Genomic DNA, 17,462 nt, shown 5'->3' with positions numbered 1-17,462 from the left:
CTGGCCTAAAATAAGTAGGCTACGTAAGTGTGCCGGAGTAAGTCCACGTACCTTGCTGGCAAGATTTTCGAAGGCGGCCCGGTAATCAAGGACGGAACCCGTTTGAGATAACTTGGCAAGAAGGGCGGTTGCATCTTCGTATTCGAAGGGGCCAAAGCGATGACGGATAGCACGGGTAAATGCATCCCAATCCGGAAGAAGATTTTCAGCCACCAATCCTTGATACCAAGTGGCGGCGGGAGCATCAAGGTGCATTGCCGCTAGCAAGAGGCGATCCTCGGGGTGAGTATGATAATATTGAAAAAAGTGGCTTATGTTGAAAAGCCAAACAGACGGATCACCCGAAGAGCAACGTGGAAATATGAGGCGTGGTGTCGGGCCCTACTTGACCTCTCATCCGTATGGATGGGTTTCGATGGGCCACTCTCGAGAATTCCAGATGCCGTAGGATTGGATGAGGAGGGCAGTGGTGATGGTTCTGCTCGGGTGATAGCCTTGAGACGCTGGTCACATTTGTCCGGGAGAGTCATGAGGTTCTCAGCAACCAATTGATTGGCTTAAGAGGTAATGAGATCTTGTCGCAATTGTTCAACAGCTGCAGCAGTATCATTGCCTAGTTGTTGCACCGCTTGCAATTGCTATTGGGGCTCTTGTTCTTGAGAACGTGTTGTAGGCATGGTGAAGGTGTGAGTCGACGAGAGGACCAATTGTTAAGAGAATAATTGATATAGTAGGAATAAAAGAGAGATAAGGAGAAAGAAGGAAGAGAGATAGGAATAGAATTGTAATTGCTTGATTCTTCAGTGTAACCTAATGGCCTCTTAAATAGCCGAGTACACATATGGATATCAATTATAGATAGAAACTAATTGATAAATGGAAACTAATTGATGGCTACCCTTATAGATAAACTAATTGATAGCTATCCTTATTAATGCTGGTTACTATCCTTGTCATAAATGGAATGCGATTCTCCTTAGCCTTGTTTAGGCATGTTTTTGCGCCATGAATATACTTGCAGTCCTTGGGACGTAATAATATACTTTATGTTTTTTATACTCTTGACAGATGATTATGAAATCCTTACCTGGAAGCTCAAGGAGATCTCTCGCTTTCCTCTTTTTATGTATGACTTGGGCTGTTGCTTGTTGCTTAGAACATCAGCACTCTTGTTTCTTCAACCGATGATCTCAGGGGGCTTGTTATGCCAATTTGCTCTGCCTAATGATGTTGGACCACGGAAACTTTGTATTGCACTCCTATGAAGCATCTTTCTTCCAAGATGTCTTTTGACTTTCTGACACACTTGTTTTGGTTATAATTCAGTGAATGCATTGGTCTTCTGCCGTCATATATATGCTACGAGTTTTATTTTCAGCTGAACTTTGTAGTCTACTGCTTCTAAGTCAAATGTTTATTAGTGTGGGCTCTGTTATGTTAGAAATAATCATTGTGGCATGGGTTTAATTGAACAAACTTGATTTGAAAGAAGGAATATACAAAACCCTGCAGTGTGATCTGCATCTGAATAGATTGCTCTGTTCAGTGTCTGAGGATATATGAAGACAACTGTAGATGGAAGAAACGTGCAAAGAACTGGAATTAGACTCACTGTCGGCAGGGGTGTATGTCTTGCCTGAAGAACCACCTATAGTAATCAATGGGGTGCCAAAGTTGAACTCCAGCAACGGCCCTCCTGCATATTCTGATTTCAAGCATGAGGCGAAGTCACCCGGATTACAAGGTTTTGGTGAATGGATGGAAGGGAGAGAAGTTTGGAAACTGTTTGACGGGCAATATTTTTCCGGTACTGTCGTGCAGTTTGATAGGGAAACTAGCTGGTACAGGGTGGCCTACGAAGAAAGTGACTCTGAAGATTTTGAGTGGCATGAGCTGGAAGATATTCTACCTCCTTTGGACATCACGGTGCCTCTGAAATCGCTGGCACTAAAGGTCATCAGGAAAGGCCTAAAATCCATTAACAGAAGTTGAAGGAGCTTGATGCCATATTGAAAAGGTAAGGCCTCTAATTCGGGAACAAGGTGAAGATAAGCGAGGGTGGTTTGAGGAAGCTGGTCACTGGATTCATACCTCCTGAATGCAGACGCTGAGCACCGCGGATCAGCCAAAGGATGGTAAAAAGTACCCTAGGAATATGAATGAACAGTAAATGATTTTGTGCCCCGACTATTTCGCTCCCTATCTTAGGTGTCATTTTGCTTCAAATCTTGTCTTCGTTAAATTGATCTGAAAAGATACTACATTTGATCTCAACCAGAAAGGTATCTGCTTGTACTTCTTCTCTTTGCTGAGGATCATCAAAGAAAAAAGGTGCCTAAAAAAATTTACCGACTTCTGGATATGTCTGTCTCTTTATGTAGGTATACTTTGTTATGGTCTTCCTGCGGGTCGTCTTTAGGTGCATCTATCATTCAAATCATCCGATCATGCACTAAGAAGCGGGTCACATCTTAGGACCATATCTCTTTAGCTAATCTAATGTCGACTGTGCTCAATATATGACCATTCTGAGTTGTGAATGCACTAGAAAGCAGGTCATCTCAGGACTGTACTTCTTATGAGGCACTTCATCATATTCGTGGCTGCTACCATAATGTTGTTGTCGTTATACGGTGTAGGTGCCACCTAATTATCCGTGTTCGGGATTAGAAAATTCCAGTTTCATGACTCTGGGATTCACTTCGATTCTCTTTTTCCTGGTATACTTTTCTTAGTGGCTGCTAAGCAGACAACAACATCCTCTCATATCACTACAGAGTGTGTTCGATGAGTCTTAGCAAGTGCTCTGAGTGCCCTGTTTGGATATCTTTCAGAGCTGTATGAGGAATGAGATAATGAAATAAAGGGAGCCTCCATGACTTTGTACCGGTGGGTATGTTAGGAGACCTGCACCAATCTGTGCTTATATTGGCTAATCCAAATATCGCATAGTCTTGGATAAATCTCCTGTCCTCTTCTCCAAATGGAAGTCCAGGCTAAATTCCCGTTAAGGTTGTGTTTGTTTAGCTGAAAATAATTTCTGAAAATCCGTTTTTCATATTTTCACATGTTTAGTTACCGAAAAACGGAAAATCGTTTACAATAAAGGAAACACACACTAAAAGTAAGAAAAATGCTCGCTTTCGTGGAGATAGGAAATCATTTGCCCCAAGCATCCTATAGAAAACAACTCATCTCGTCCGTGCGGATGCTCGCACGAAGAACCCGTCATCAAGATTTTCTTCTTCTCTACTGTTTCTTCTCTTCACAGCAGATTTCGAACTTTAGTGCCGTTTCGTCTTTTTGCAAACCAATATCAGAAACCAACTTCATATTCTAACGGAAATAAGGGGCCCAACTGAATTACTGGATTTCTGAGCAACGGGTAGAGAAGAGTTTTCCTTTTTCTTTTTCCTTTTTGTGTTTGGTAGCATGTTATAGAGATTTGAGTTCATAGCATTCTATAACATTCAGTCAAACAGAGCACAATAGGTGTTTGCCAAAATGCCAAAACTAGCTTAAAATTTTACGGTCCATATTTTTCGTTGTCATCAGTTAACTTTTTTTAGTTTTTTAAATTAGTCCAACTTTTGATAAATAAATGTTTTCAATTTATTAGCAATCTATGATCTAATGTTATGTATGGAAAATGAACTACCTCAATAAATAATATCCAAACATTGAAAAACCATTTTCAGCTCATCCATGGTCCAGTCTAAACTTCTTCCACCACGTCAAAATCCATACAAATAGAAAATTCTCTCTCGACTTCTTAAAATTTGAACCAGTAATAACCTCTATCGTAATGGAGTTGCCGTTTACAGAGAAAGTGACTGAAAAAAAAAAAAAAAAAAACATTGTATACGATTAGCATCATGTGAGCATTTATCTTGAGACTTACATATATCATCTTATAATCACCTTTGGACAGAGTACGTGACATGCGGTTGTATACTCTCCACATGACAGCGGCCATGAGAATATATTCCAACCTTCATTAATTCACCACATTTGGGTGTATGAACCACTATGATTGGTTACTTCTCAATCATATGTTGTTCATGTGACCCTCTCCGAACCAATACACAATTACCTCATTTGAGAGTGCAACCGCATATAAGAATAGGAGAAATCCGACCACAATATAAACCCGATATCTCTTGAACGCAATCAAATGTGCCACTTTGGCAGTCTCAACCCAATTGAATCTATGAAACTCTCTCATACCATGGATATATATATATATATATATATATATATATTATGTCTCACTTTTATTATACACCCGTAATTTTGTACTTGAAAACATCGGCAATGAGTCACTAAAATCGCATGCGATGCTAATTACATTATTCAATTCATTTATAAATGTTAACACTTATATATGCTATTAATGGATCATACTTTACACTACATGTATGTGATCATAAACATGTGAGCTTGCATCTGTATTCCCAAAATCGTAGATAAATACAAGAAAAAATGCAAAAAATACCCTAAAAAAACACACATTTAGGGTCCTGTATGCATTCTCACATCCTTAAAGGCATCAAACATGTAAATAAATATACCACATGTAGAGCGAGATACAAGCACGTCGATATCAAGAACGCTCCAATTAGAGCTTCCACGCACCTCTAGAATGCGCGATGCATGAAACACATGTGGCGCCCTTCAACTAATCCGACCACTAGACCAGTCCAACTGGTACGACTGAACCAGTCAACAGTCAATGATCGAAGGGGCTAATTCAACGGTCAACAAGTCGAGTCGGGTCAATAGTCAACTGAGTCAAGTCGGGTCACAGGTCGCTGATATCACGATGGGGTCATCAATGGACAATGTCAGCCCTAACACGCGCATACGCATGGCATTCACACACCTGATGCCCCATAGATGCATGGCTGCGTATGATCACGTGTGCAGCGTTCCTCGGTGGCGATCCACCCATGGTTTTTCTCATCTCGATGAGCACAATCCGAGCATGTGATAAAAATCAATTTTTACTGGACAAAAATTCTGAAAATAGGCCAAGTTTACGATTTCGAGTTCTAGATTATGGAGGCTCTAATACAACAGGTAAGCCATGAAAAACCTTAAAACGGCACCCCAAGATCACCATAACTAGAATCTCGAAACATAGTAATAGAGAAAAGGAATTTATGCACCTGTTAAATCCATCGTTATTGACGGGGAATAGTACAATCCAAGGCTCAAGCGCTTTTCCTCTATTACCCTATGAATCGTTGACTCGGTGAGGTTGCCTCTTACTAATAATGTTCTATAACTACTTCTTATGTAAGGATTTTGTGCATTAAAGTTAGAGGAGGGACTTGAGCTCTATTTTTAAAGTTTTCAGATAGACCCTCTCATCACAGATCGGGTTCAACTCGACCCACACTAGTCAGCCCCATATTAAACTAATTAAGAATCTTTGTAATCTTTATTTATTAGACCAATCTCATAAAATGGTAATTACAATATCTATTAATATAGTCCACATAAAAATAAAAATAAAAAACTCTTACAGTTACCCTTGATCTCTCCTCTATCATCATTGTTTGATAGCAGTGTGGTTTACTTCATAGAGGATTGATAGATTGCACCATTGCACACGAGAACTCTATTGCTCGGAAAGACCATGGAGGCAGCCAAGAAAGGGTGAATAACATAAATGGTCCTAAACTTTGATCAATATGCAATGTGGTCCATGAACTTTAAATTTGTTCAAACTAGGACAATATTGAACATTTTCATACAGTTTAGGGGATTAAATTGAACATGTATCAAAATTTTAAAGATCACATCGAATAAATTAAAAGTACGGGGACTATTTATACTATTATCCCACCAAGAAGCAGAGTTGAGATATTGACGAGGGAAAAAACGGTAGTGCAGAGGAGGTCAAAGGTTTGACGGGCGAGATTGCCATCCTAAAGGACAAAAAAGAAAAAGCCAAGGAATGGATATGAGACAAAAGACGAGGAAGTTCGGGTAGGCATGATAGCACTTATGGAGTACAATTTATGTTCCAAAAGTACTTCCGGAGTAGAAATCTATTTGGTGACGCAACATTTGGAGCAAAAATCTATTTGATTACATGACTTCATTTTTCTACTATGGAGCATGTTTTTACTCCAAAAATAGTTTTGGAGCCACTTGAAAAAGAAAAAAATTTATTTCTCTCCGTAAGTACAAAAATCAACTTCTACTCGTAAACAAAAGTAAAAAAATCAATTTCTGACCAGCATTGATTTCTAGAGCAAAAGTGTTGCCATGGGCGCTAAAGACAACTCGAAGCGAAGCCGAAGCTCTAAAGAAACAATCCAAAGGCCTACTCCTAGAGTATGACCACCTGGCTACAAACAACCAAAGCCTTCCAAGTCGGTTGGAGTCTATTGATTATTGCTTGTCCAATTTTGATGACAAGAAATCACAGGGAAAATTATCAAAAAAAAGTCTTAAATCTATTTTACTTTTACCAGTTCATTCCTAAACTTTTTAACTTGGGCAATTTAGTCCTAAACCTTATAAAAATTTACCAATTCAGTCATAAGCTTGTTACTTGTGCCAATTAGTACTAAACCTTTTGACTATTTGCCAATTAAGTCATCTCGGCCAATTTAGCCAAAAATAGCTTATGTTGACATTTTTTTTAAAATTTAAGATTTTTTTTATTCTTTTATTATTTTCTATGTTCCCCTAACCCTAGGATAGCGAGGTCACCAACTGATCCTTGTCGGCTACAAGCAAGGGTTATGATGCCCTTGTTGGCCAACGGACGAGGGTCGTAGACCTCAACCGTGGTAGGCAAGGGCAAGGAGGCCTTTACTCGTGGTCGGTGAGGGCCATGATGCCTTCGGTTGTGGCTGCCAACCTTCCCCGGCCCAAGGTTTAGAAAAAAAGGAAAGAAAACATAAAAGAAGAAAAAAAATGAAAGATAAAAAAAAAATTAAGAATATTTCACATTAGCGCCAAACAATTTAAGGAGGTCTTGAGAGGTGCAGTCTTTTTCCTTCTTTGTCTTTTCCCTCTTTGCATGTGCCATTCATTTTTTTCTCCCCTTTATATTGCTGCCAATCCCTTCTTGACCATGTCAATTTTCCTTAAATTTAGGGCAGCGCTATTTCCACTCCCATCTTGGCTAAGATACTCTTCTTTTCAATCAATAGACCTAAATACCCTTCCCCTAGGGGTATGCAACCGGACCGGGTTTACCAAGAACCCGAATCGGATCATCCGAAAAATAGGGTTAGGAATCGGTTCTTGCTCAAACCGGTCCCGGAATCGATTCCAATTTTGGGGAACCGATTGAAACCAGTCCGGTTGGCGGTTCAGGTGAAGACCCACCTGGACCGATTTTAGAACCGGTTTTAGCTACTATTTAAACCCCCCCCTTTATCTCTCTTCTTTTGCCAACCTTTGTAAGTTTCAAAGTGGGCTTCGAGTCTTTTGACTTGCAAGACAAAAAGGAGAGATTATTAGCGGATTTTGATGGTAGTGCGATAGGAAGAATTACACTTGTTAATTCAGCATTTTGTAAGATCATTATTGCTTTTGGTAGTTGTAACTTCTATTATTATATTTTGAATTGTTGCTTTTGATAGATTGTCATTTTTATTGCTCATATCGGGGATTGCTACTTTTGGTGGATAATAAGTTTTATTATTCATCTTTTACTTTAGATTATTTCATAGATACTCATATTATTTTGATAAAAAAAATGAAATAAATAAAAAAAAGGAAAACATGTTCTCGGGTAGACCTTGGAACCGGATCAAAAAACAAGGTCGGGTTCAAAACAGGTTCTAGGATAAATAGACTTGGTTCTCGATTCCAAAAATTAGAAACCGGTTATAATAGAGTTGGTTTTAGGGTCTAGGTCCGGATCCTACCCACCCGACCCATGCTTACCCCTACTTCTCCTCCTTTAAGTTATTGTTTCTTTTTTTATCAATCTAACCAACATAGCTGCCTTTATTTCTATTTTTCCTTTTAAATATCAAATTCACAATATAAATGTCAAATTACACCCAATAAAATATCATTCTATAATGCATTATGTTATCACTTTTCCTAGAGAAGTTCGTTATTCTTAATTTATGATTTCACACTTTTAATTAGAAAACTATATAAAATGTTAGAAATTTCCAGTTATAACGGCTTATGAACATACATTAACTATCTATTTTTTTAGGAAATAGTTTGAAGGAAATTTTATTACAAAGATAAAATTTAAAATCCAATATAATTATCAAGCGGATATTGATCTATGGGTAATTTTCAAATAGACTTATAGGTTTCTAAAGTTACAAATTGCTTATTTATGCTTTTTTTTTTATCTTTTCACATTTTAATATGAATTGCAAAATGTGGTTGAAAATTTGTTTACACATTCTGCACTTTCAAACTCGAGTAAGTTGATCCATTTGCTATGAGATTGAATTACAATCGATATTAATTCCTTTCTTTACATCAAGAGTTGAACAACATGAAATTTCATGTTTTTCCTTTATGTGTTTATCCTTTATTAATACATATCTACAAATATGTTTGACATTTTATTACGCATTTAACAAATTAATCAATTCCATTTTGTGATCAATTTTTCTTTTCCGTTTTTATTAACATCAACTAAAAATAAAGGTAGATTTGTGGATTAACCCAATACAAAAAGAAACATTTAATTGAAGAAAGAGGAGGGTATTTTAGTAAGTTGACTAGCAAAAAAGAATGTCTTAGCCAAAATGAGAGTAGAAATAGCGCCGCCCTAAATTTATCTCTTTTTTTTTTTTTTTTTTTTGGTCGAAACAATTTATCTCTTTATTTAACCAAGTAAAATATCACAATTGACGACTTGAACAAGTACTAGAAACAGAGAGTGATCCGCTTGCAGGCGCAAGTAACTGAAAATGTGCTGACCCTACTGAGTGAAGTGGGCGGCAGCATTAAGCTGGTAGTTTTTCTTCAAGCTTAGAATCAGCAGTTTTACTTGTTAATTGCTCATATGGATCTTTGTAACTTCATCCTTGAACAAAGAGTGTACTGTAAATTCCTTTCTTAGCACATACGGTGGCTTGATTTGTTATTCGAATTAGTTATATTCAATAAACGGATTATTGACCAAAAATAATAATAATAAATAAACCGATTATAAAAAAGTTAGGGAAAAATCCAAAAAAGGGCTCGAAGTCCTCATGTTTTCTCAAATAAGGATCCCAAGTGAATGTTGTTTCAAAAAAGGGCCCGAAGTCTTCATTTTTTTTCAAATAAGGGCCTCAAGTGAATACTGTTTCAAATAAGGACTTGAAATGATCATAAAATTTCAAAAAAGGGCATGATTTAAGGGTATTTTAGTCTTTTCACTTATTTAATTTTTTCCTTTTTTATTATTCCTTTTGTTTTCTGTTTTCTCACACACACAAAAAAAAGGGAAAATTGGACATTCACAAGCGGGAGGGCTGCCCCTCCCGCCTGTGCGAGAGTTTTTTTTTTTTTTTAATCGGGAAAAACAAGAAAAATGAATAAAAAAATTAAAATGTGAAATGACGCAAATGCCCTCTAGGCCGGACCCTTTTTTGAAACATTATGAATACTTAGGGCCCTTAATTGAAACATACTATGTCACTTTGGACCCTTTTTTGAAACATAGTTCACTTTGGGCCCTTAATTGAAAAAATAAGAGGACTTCAGGCCCTTTTTTGGATTTTTCCCAAAAAGTTATAAACATAAATGGGTAGTAAAAGGATTTACAACTTTCTTACACCCAACCTACCTCTATAATTCGCTCTCCATTCTCCTTTGCCCTCACTCAAGCTCACTCACTCCGCACTCCCATCTTAGTTTGGGTATGAGTTTTTCAAGATTTGATTAAATTATTTTAGATATATGGATCAAGTTGGGTATAAATCAATAGATTTGTATTGCAATAAATGGGCTATAAATACGGGTCAATTATGTTTATTTGGATCAGACCACTTATGATCCGACCCAAATCTGATCCGACACACCCGTTTGACGTGTCATACTAATAAAAAAGCTTAACTCGCCTGTCGGTTCTGACTGCCTCAAGTTCACAAAACCAAGTTGCCCATGTAATTCCCCAAGTGATTGCTGTTCTCTGTTCTTGTCCCTCGCAGAATCGCCTTCTCTCCGTCATTCAAGTCTAAATCCCAGCCCAGCATTGTTTTTATTGTCGAGATTGGGAAAGAGCTGACTAAACTACTCAGTCCCATTCTCTTCTGTTTTTCCTGGCATCAATGCAAACTTTGTACTAATCGGTTTTTACGTTGGGACACCTGCACCAATCTGTAGTTATTATATTGGGTAATCCGAATATCGCATAATCTTGGATTAACACGATTTGGCTGAAAATGATGTCTGAAAATCCCTTTTTCATATTTCACATGTTTGGTTACCAAAAAATGGAAAATCATTTATAGTTAAAGAAAACGCACACTCCAAAAGTTGGGAATAGGTGTTCGCTAAAATGCCAAAACTAGCTTAAAATTTTGAACAAGTAAAGAAGAGTTTTCTTTTTTCTTTTCCTTTTTGTGTTTGGTAGCATGCGATAGAGATCTGTGTTCATGGCATTCTACAACATTCAGTCAAGTAGAGCGCAATAGGTGTTTGCCAAAATGCCAAAACTAGCTTAAATTAAACTTTTACGGTCCACGTTTTTGGTTGTCATCAGTATAACTTGTTTTAAAAAAAGATCCAAACATTGAGGAGCCATTTTCAGCTCATCTAGGATTTTCGAGTCGTGATGTTGAGCGACTGTGGTCCAGTCCAAATTTTGTTCCTCCACGTCAAATAGTATCCAAAAGGAAGAGTGGGATATGTTGAGCTGAATCTGTAAAATAGACTCTTTCCTCATCGGGAGCTTCCTCTTGGCAGCCGCCATACTCCATCATTACCACAAGAAACGACAGCCACATAAAATACAACCTACCAAAGACTTTTCAATCAGTGTGCGTTACCTTCACAATTACTCACTCTTTTCTCTAGTAACACGTCCAAATTGGTATATCTTTCTTCTCTGGCTGAGCAATGATGGCTGCTGAGTATCACTTTGCAAAGGGCATGATTAAGCCGGTGGCCGCACTCGCCGTGGTGGCCATGGCGGTGGGACTGTCCTACTTGCAGAAGTTGGGCTTGGAGAGGGAGATGGTTTACTCCATCTTCAGAGCTTTCCTTCAGCTCTCCGTGATCGGTTTCGTTCTGCAGTTCATTTTCAGCCGCCAAAGCGTTGCTTGGATCTTCCTGGCTTACATTTTCATGGTTTGCTATCTCTTCCTCCTCTGATTAACTCTCTATATATTTTTTTTTTTCGTTTATAAAGTTTCAGTCTTTTTTCCTTTCGATTTCGCAAGGTCGGTCGGTTTTGTTTTAGTTGGTTATTGATGTGGGAGTTTTTCAAACATTCGACACTCGAAAGCAAGGCTCTTTCTTTTCCCCCAGTTATAGAAACTTCTGCGTATCTTGAGACTCGAGCCTCTGTGTTGTCCTGTGCTTATCAAAAGGTTGTAGGAAAGTTCTCTTATCTATGAGTGTTGATCCAGCCGAATTCTATGGAGTCTCGAAAAGTTGATGTCCCCCAGGAATAATACTTGTTTTCGATCGGATTTCACCATTCCTAGCGGGTAGAAGTTTGAGACAAGATATAACATTTAACTCAAGCACAAGCATGGATAATACCACTCCATTCAAGTACCTGAAGATTCCAAGAGCTTGGGTTTGCAAACATAGGTGGAAAATGTTGTCGGAACCCTAATTACGGAATCTCCCTCCTGTTTTGCTTTCCGAGTCTGATGAAAATTATGTGAAAGTTAAGGCCACCGATTGGAATACTCTGTAATGGATATGGTATGATGTGTTCGCATAGATGTAATGTAAGCTAAACAGGTACAGAATTGGTTAGGGTTTTTTTTCCGAAAAGGCGACAAGTTGAACGGAAAATTTTAATCAATCTGTACATGCCCACGCTACAATTTGCTTCTTATATACCTTAGATATGAAGTCATTCGAAGGAACTTCATCGAAAGATTTCAGTGTCAGCTTTTTAATGGCAATGGAGTGATTGATATCAAGTTTTTGATCATCTCCTCACACGAGTACAAACTGGAAGCAATTTACGTTGGCGTTCTCCTTGTTGAGTAAATTTTTTTTTGGAACTTTTCAATGGCAATGGCATGGAGATCAAATTTTTTACCTTCCCTTTTCCTTTTCCGTTGAGTGCAGGTTTGTATTGCCGGTCACACAGCAGGACAACGAGCTAAGCACGTGCCCAACGGCAAGTACATCGCTGGAGCCTCGATTTTTGCCGGAACTTCAGTGACTATGTTGGCATTGGTGCTGTTGCACGTATTTCCTTTCACTCCTCGTTATATTATACCAGTTGCTGGGATGATGATTGGAAATTCGATGACAGTAACTGGAGTCGCCATGAAACGACTTCGAGACGACATCAAGTCACAAATTAATCGGGTTTGCCACCACAAATCATATTACCTAATGATTTTTTTTCTTCTCTTGGAAAGTGTGGACTAAAACTTGTTCAGAAGATGATAAAGAAAGTTCTCATTGATGAATTGAATAAGGGCAACTCTTCCAAATAACCTTATCAAACCATCTTCAGATAGATTTGAGCCTCAACATAAGGGAACAAATGCAGGTTACATTCCCCAGCAGTGCACTCTTTAACTAATTATTCATGAACTTTTTGATAGGTGGAGACGGCATTGGCTCTCGGTGCGACCCCTGAACAGGCCATAATGCAACAGGTGAAGAGTGCGCTGGTGATTGGACTCTCGCCGGTGTTGGACAATGCCAAAACGGTGGGTCTGATCACGCTTCCAGGAGCAATGAGTGGGCTTATAATGGGAGGTGCTTCGCCCCTCCAGGCCATTCAGATTCAGATCGTGGTGATGAACATGCTTGTCGGCGCTTCCACGCTTAGCAGCATCACCTCGACTTACCTCACCCAGCCTGGTTTCTTCACCTATGCTCACCAATTACGAGTCTCTGTCTTCTCTTCGGATTGAGATTGCATCATTTATGGTGAGAATATGATCGTTGGTGCAAAAATCAAATCGAAGATCGAATGGTCATTTTCTCCCTGATACCAATTTGTAATTGCTTTACTTATTATTATTAACAAGAGGAGGCTGAGATTCCTATGAACTGAGAACTGTCGATGCAGATCTAGTCCAGGAAAAATGAAAAACAAAAACACACTCAAGAATTTCAGTCAATGAAGTGCTTAGAAGATGCCCATGATTTGATTAAACTTAAGTGGAACTTAATCTTCCGCATGGTGAGAATATTTTCATTACATACAAGAGTTCCATGAAATTGATACAAAATACGACATGTTGGGGAAGAGGTAGCTTCTATCCGTACTAATTACGTACGACAATTCCAATGTGAGCTAATTATGGACTTGGTGCTCGAAACGGGTAATCATTTATGTAATATCCCGCCAGACTATAGGTTCAGAAAGTGCCCCCCAGAAGGCGTTCTCACAGTGCTCCCCATCCGAGTGGCGCATCCTGCAGTCGGCTACGCGCTGGCTGACATAGCGTCGGGTGCACTTGGTCAAGTTGCCGTCCCACTGCTAGGGTGGCTCGCCAATACCGGCCCTAACCTTGCTGTGGGCGCCCAAGAAGCCGCGTGCCTTGGATGGGATCAGGCACGGTTTGACATTGCCGTGGCTGGTAGACAATGGGTTCGAAGCGGCAGCAGCTTGGATGGGCTTCAGTTTTAAGGCACTGTAGATGTTTGTGACAACCTTTATACCTACGCCGCTTCTTGGAACCGGAAGTACTCCACCCCCATGCAATGTTCGTGAGTCACAAGCTAGGAATGGAACACGGAAATGATTATTGCTGATAGGAACCAAGCTGTGCACGGGACGATCATCATAGGTTGTGTGACTAGGTCGAGCTGGTTAATGTTCTCATCACCCTAAAGCAGCTGAAAACAAGAAGAGGAATGATGTTGACGGTTCCATTTTGGTTTAGTTTCTGAATCATCATGATCTGTTTTACCAAACATCATGTTCTCCAGTCTTTAGTAGAGATTTTCTTATTTCGGCTGTTGTAGTTGGTAAAAACACACTGTCATTCCTTAGTCTAGACAGGAAAAATCCAAATACATTTGATTTCAAAGCTATTTTTTCAACAAGTATATGGTTACGTGCTTTCTCTGATGCCTACATGTAGATTAAATTCGTTGCTTTGTAGTTGATCAGTTACGAATTCTACATTAGATTGAATTCAGTTCAACAACTACAAGAAGAGAGCATATGTAGAAGTCACACGATAGAGCATCCATGCCGATTATCGTTATTACCACCTATGCTAACCTTGTTGATCAAAAACTTCAAAACCTCCATTTAGGGTCCAAAGCTCAACAAAAGGAGGAACAACAGCCTTTGAAGTTTCGTTAAATCAAATCGTTGCTTGGCAGACAGTGTACAATGAGGTAAGGAATCAACAGCTCCTTGCATGTTATACACTATCGCCAAATAACAGCTTGGCTTCGCGGAAGATCCGGTATTCGTCGACCACAGGCAACGTGCCCAGCAACTGCATTTTAGGCTCGTCCAGCAGTTGATAAAAACAAGGCTCGTCCGGTATTTGTCGACCACAGAATACTTTCGAGTCTCATTGACTTAGGAGTTTTAGGACAAGCATACTGTTGTATCACTGGATCAGGCCAATCTAAAAGTTGGAACTTCGAACTCTCACATTAGGCTACTATATCCACATAATTCAATCTGTGCAGAAGGTTTTTTAAACATCCACATTTGAATAATGACCAAGAGAACCAGACAAATTCTCAAACGTATTATCCTGTGAGTAACATGCCGAACTGCCAATTAGGATCTGTTACGTTTACAGGCCACAAAACACTGAGCAAAAAGCAGCATGAATCACACGAAATGTCAATGGCCAATAGAGTTTGAATCTTGAGAAACCATTTGAAATTTGAGCAGCTAATAACTCCATCTACATCAAAGGAACTCAAACAGCAGTTCGCTAGCAACAGAGTCTAAAAATCAGTTTCAAAAAAAGAAGTTTCTCAATCTTTGCACTATTTCCAAGCCCTTAAAAATCCTTAAGTTGCTAAAAAGTACTGACAGTATTTTATGCACGAATTGGTTAATGATCCTGACGAACGTTAGTAACTAATGCACAATCTGGTGAACTCAAGGAAAAACGATATTATCTTCCTGCCTCCAATAGTAAGAGAGAGTAACCTTCTTCTATTAGCAGCAGATTTTTTGTTGGGTCATATATCAGCAGCAGAGTTGCTTCAGCAACCATAATGACCAAAACTCATCAACAGGGTTGTTGGTCAAACAAGCTAACAAGATAACAAGATCAAATTACAACTACATCAGAATTAAACCCAATGTGAGTACATATGTATGGATCAACCTCTAACAGTTAGCATACATATAAGGATGAGTTCAAATTGCAAAAATAGATTCTTAATAATTTTAAACCGATTTAAGTTTTGAAGCTTTTCAGAGGGAACCCATTAGCAGCGCTAACGCCCACTAAGAGCACTCAACCGAAACAAAACAACATGAACTTCCATGAAAGTGTAAAAGAACTGAACCTGGAGATACCGTAGATTGATCTAGTCTGATGAATAAATGAACAAACCAGGAACAAAGAGATTATTATCATTCTTTTGCTAGGACAACTAACAGTAGCAATAGGAGCCCCAACTAACAGTAGCATACATCCAATCAACCATCTGAAACTCCCAAAAAATAAAACATCATACAGACAAGTAAAAGGAGACACTCCATCAGTCCAGTAATCGACCCTATAAAACAACTAAAGTCTAAGTATCTCTAATCACTCTGGTTCAGTAGAGAGAAATCCAACGTAAGCTACCTACAACCTAACCAGCCATGAAATAAGAACATGTTTTCTCATCAAACCATGTTCTGCTGGAAATAATTGGTTGTCTGAAGAGTGTGTATCCTCTCCTTACAATAAAACTAGGCAATCCATGTACGGGATGACTTCGAAGGATCTCGCCACACCATACAATCCAAGCCGACTAATACTCTGACTCCTCGAGTCATATGAAACCAGCTCGTCATTGTGAGTCACGAGCAGAACGTCCCCCTGTTTCCTAAAACCTAACACCCTCCCGATCCCGCCGTGCTCCCCGATGTTAATGGTGAGCAGCTTAGACCAGGAGTCCGACGCGCCGTATTCTTTCATGACCCAGACCCAACAAACCCCATACAACTGATGCCCATCTTCTTCCATCGGATGGCAATGCAACAAGCAAATCGAATCTTGATGCACGGCCAGCGACAAATTCAGCCTGTTTGCATAATCCCCGCCTTTCGGCAACTCCATTTCCCCAAACACCTCATCGTTCATATCGAATAACACCACAATCGACCTAGGATAAGAAGCCACCTTATCATCCGGGTTATACCCAATCCAATGGATAGCCCCATTCACAAAGGCCTGAGACGAAGATTCCGGTATGACATAAGGAACGGCCGCCTGGATACCTCGCCAAGCATTAGTTTTAAGCTCATAGACCTCGACCTCCGGTGGCACTATGACAGACCAATTCCTCCCCAGCATGTAAATCAACCTCACGACCTTGTAATCGACGCGCCGCGAATCAAATCCGAAGCCGAGAACATACGTGTGCGTGATATCAGTATCGACAAACCGCGGGATCGGCAACCGCACGCACTTTCGGAGAGACGGGTTCCAGAGGATTACCTGGAGGTGGTTGATGATATAGTCGGAAAAGCAGAGCAACCCATTACAATAACCGGCGAGGTAGTAAGTGTCGTAGGTCATCAAGGGGAATTCGAGCTCCTGATGCTCCAAGAAAGACTCCCCGTCGCGGTAGAGCGTGTTGCGCTCCTTGCGCTCGGTGAGCGAGTAGTGCCGGAGGAGGACGACGGAGTGGTCGTGGCTCGCCATCGCGTGGCGGAGATGGAGGGAGACGAAAGAAGGGTCCGTGACGAGGGCGTCCCATGATTTGGAGACGCACCGGAACCTGACGAGCGATTTGACGGGCAATTTCGCGAGGATATGGATCAGGATCTCTTGAGGGAGGTCGATGGAGTCGCACATCTTCTTACTTCCGCTTTACCCCTTCAATGGCGAAATTCGTGTACAGGGCCTTGATGACGACGACGGCTATGATGAAGATGACTTTGCATGGTGATCGAGAGGAGCTTCTTATCTTCTTCCTCGCCGTTATTGGTCGGAGCCGAGGTTAATACCATGTCTGCCCTCCTTTGTGTGTTTTTTTTTTTTTTTTTTTGCGTTGAGCCAGAATTTACTAAGCACGCTTAATTTTGGATAATTCAAATTTCAAAGTACTAATTAAACAAAACACGGAAAGGATCGACGAATAAACTTTTGCACAATTTTTCCCACTCTTTCTCACAAAGAAAAAAAAGT

General features: G+C 39.7%; 3 protein-coding genes across 3 annotated transcripts; 2 read left to right on the top strand and 1 right to left on the bottom strand.

Moving 5' to 3' along the window:
- The first annotated feature begins 1,575 nt into the window (after positions 1-1,575).
- Positions 1,576-1,992, top strand: LOC115745858 (dirigent protein 17-like). The gene has a single exon (XM_030681471.2). It carries the CDS (start codon positions 1,576-1,578, stop codon positions 1,990-1,992), a length of 417 nt encoding a protein of 138 aa, XP_030537331.2.
- An 8,889-nt stretch (positions 1,993-10,881) lies between these two features.
- Positions 10,882-13,118, top strand: LOC115745874 (protein ALUMINUM SENSITIVE 3-like). The gene is made up of 3 exons (XM_030681489.2): positions 10,882-11,280; positions 12,241-12,486; positions 12,729-13,118. The coding sequence occupies exons 1-3, from the start codon at positions 11,050-11,052 to the stop codon at positions 13,041-13,043; spliced, it is 792 nt and encodes a 263-aa protein (XP_030537349.1). The 5' UTR covers positions 10,882-11,049; the 3' UTR covers positions 13,044-13,118.
- A 2,482-nt stretch (positions 13,119-15,600) lies between these two features.
- LOC115745863 (F-box/kelch-repeat protein At3g06240-like) lies at positions 15,601-17,291 on the bottom strand. Its single transcript, XM_048282842.1, has one exon. It carries the CDS (start codon positions 17,127-17,129, stop codon positions 16,008-16,010), a length of 1,122 nt encoding a protein of 373 aa, XP_048138799.1. The 5' UTR covers positions 17,130-17,291; the 3' UTR covers positions 15,601-16,007.
- Between the last annotated feature and the right edge of the window lie 171 nt (positions 17,292-17,462).

The sequence above is a fragment of the Rhodamnia argentea genome, chromosome 7, assembly GCF_020921035.1.
Source record: "Rhodamnia argentea isolate NSW1041297 chromosome 7, ASM2092103v1, whole genome shotgun sequence".
Taxonomy (NCBI): Eukaryota; Viridiplantae; Streptophyta; class Magnoliopsida; order Myrtales; family Myrtaceae; genus Rhodamnia; species Rhodamnia argentea.
The sequence above is the reverse complement of the archived record's forward strand: the minus strand, read 5'-3'. Positions and strand labels throughout refer to the sequence as shown.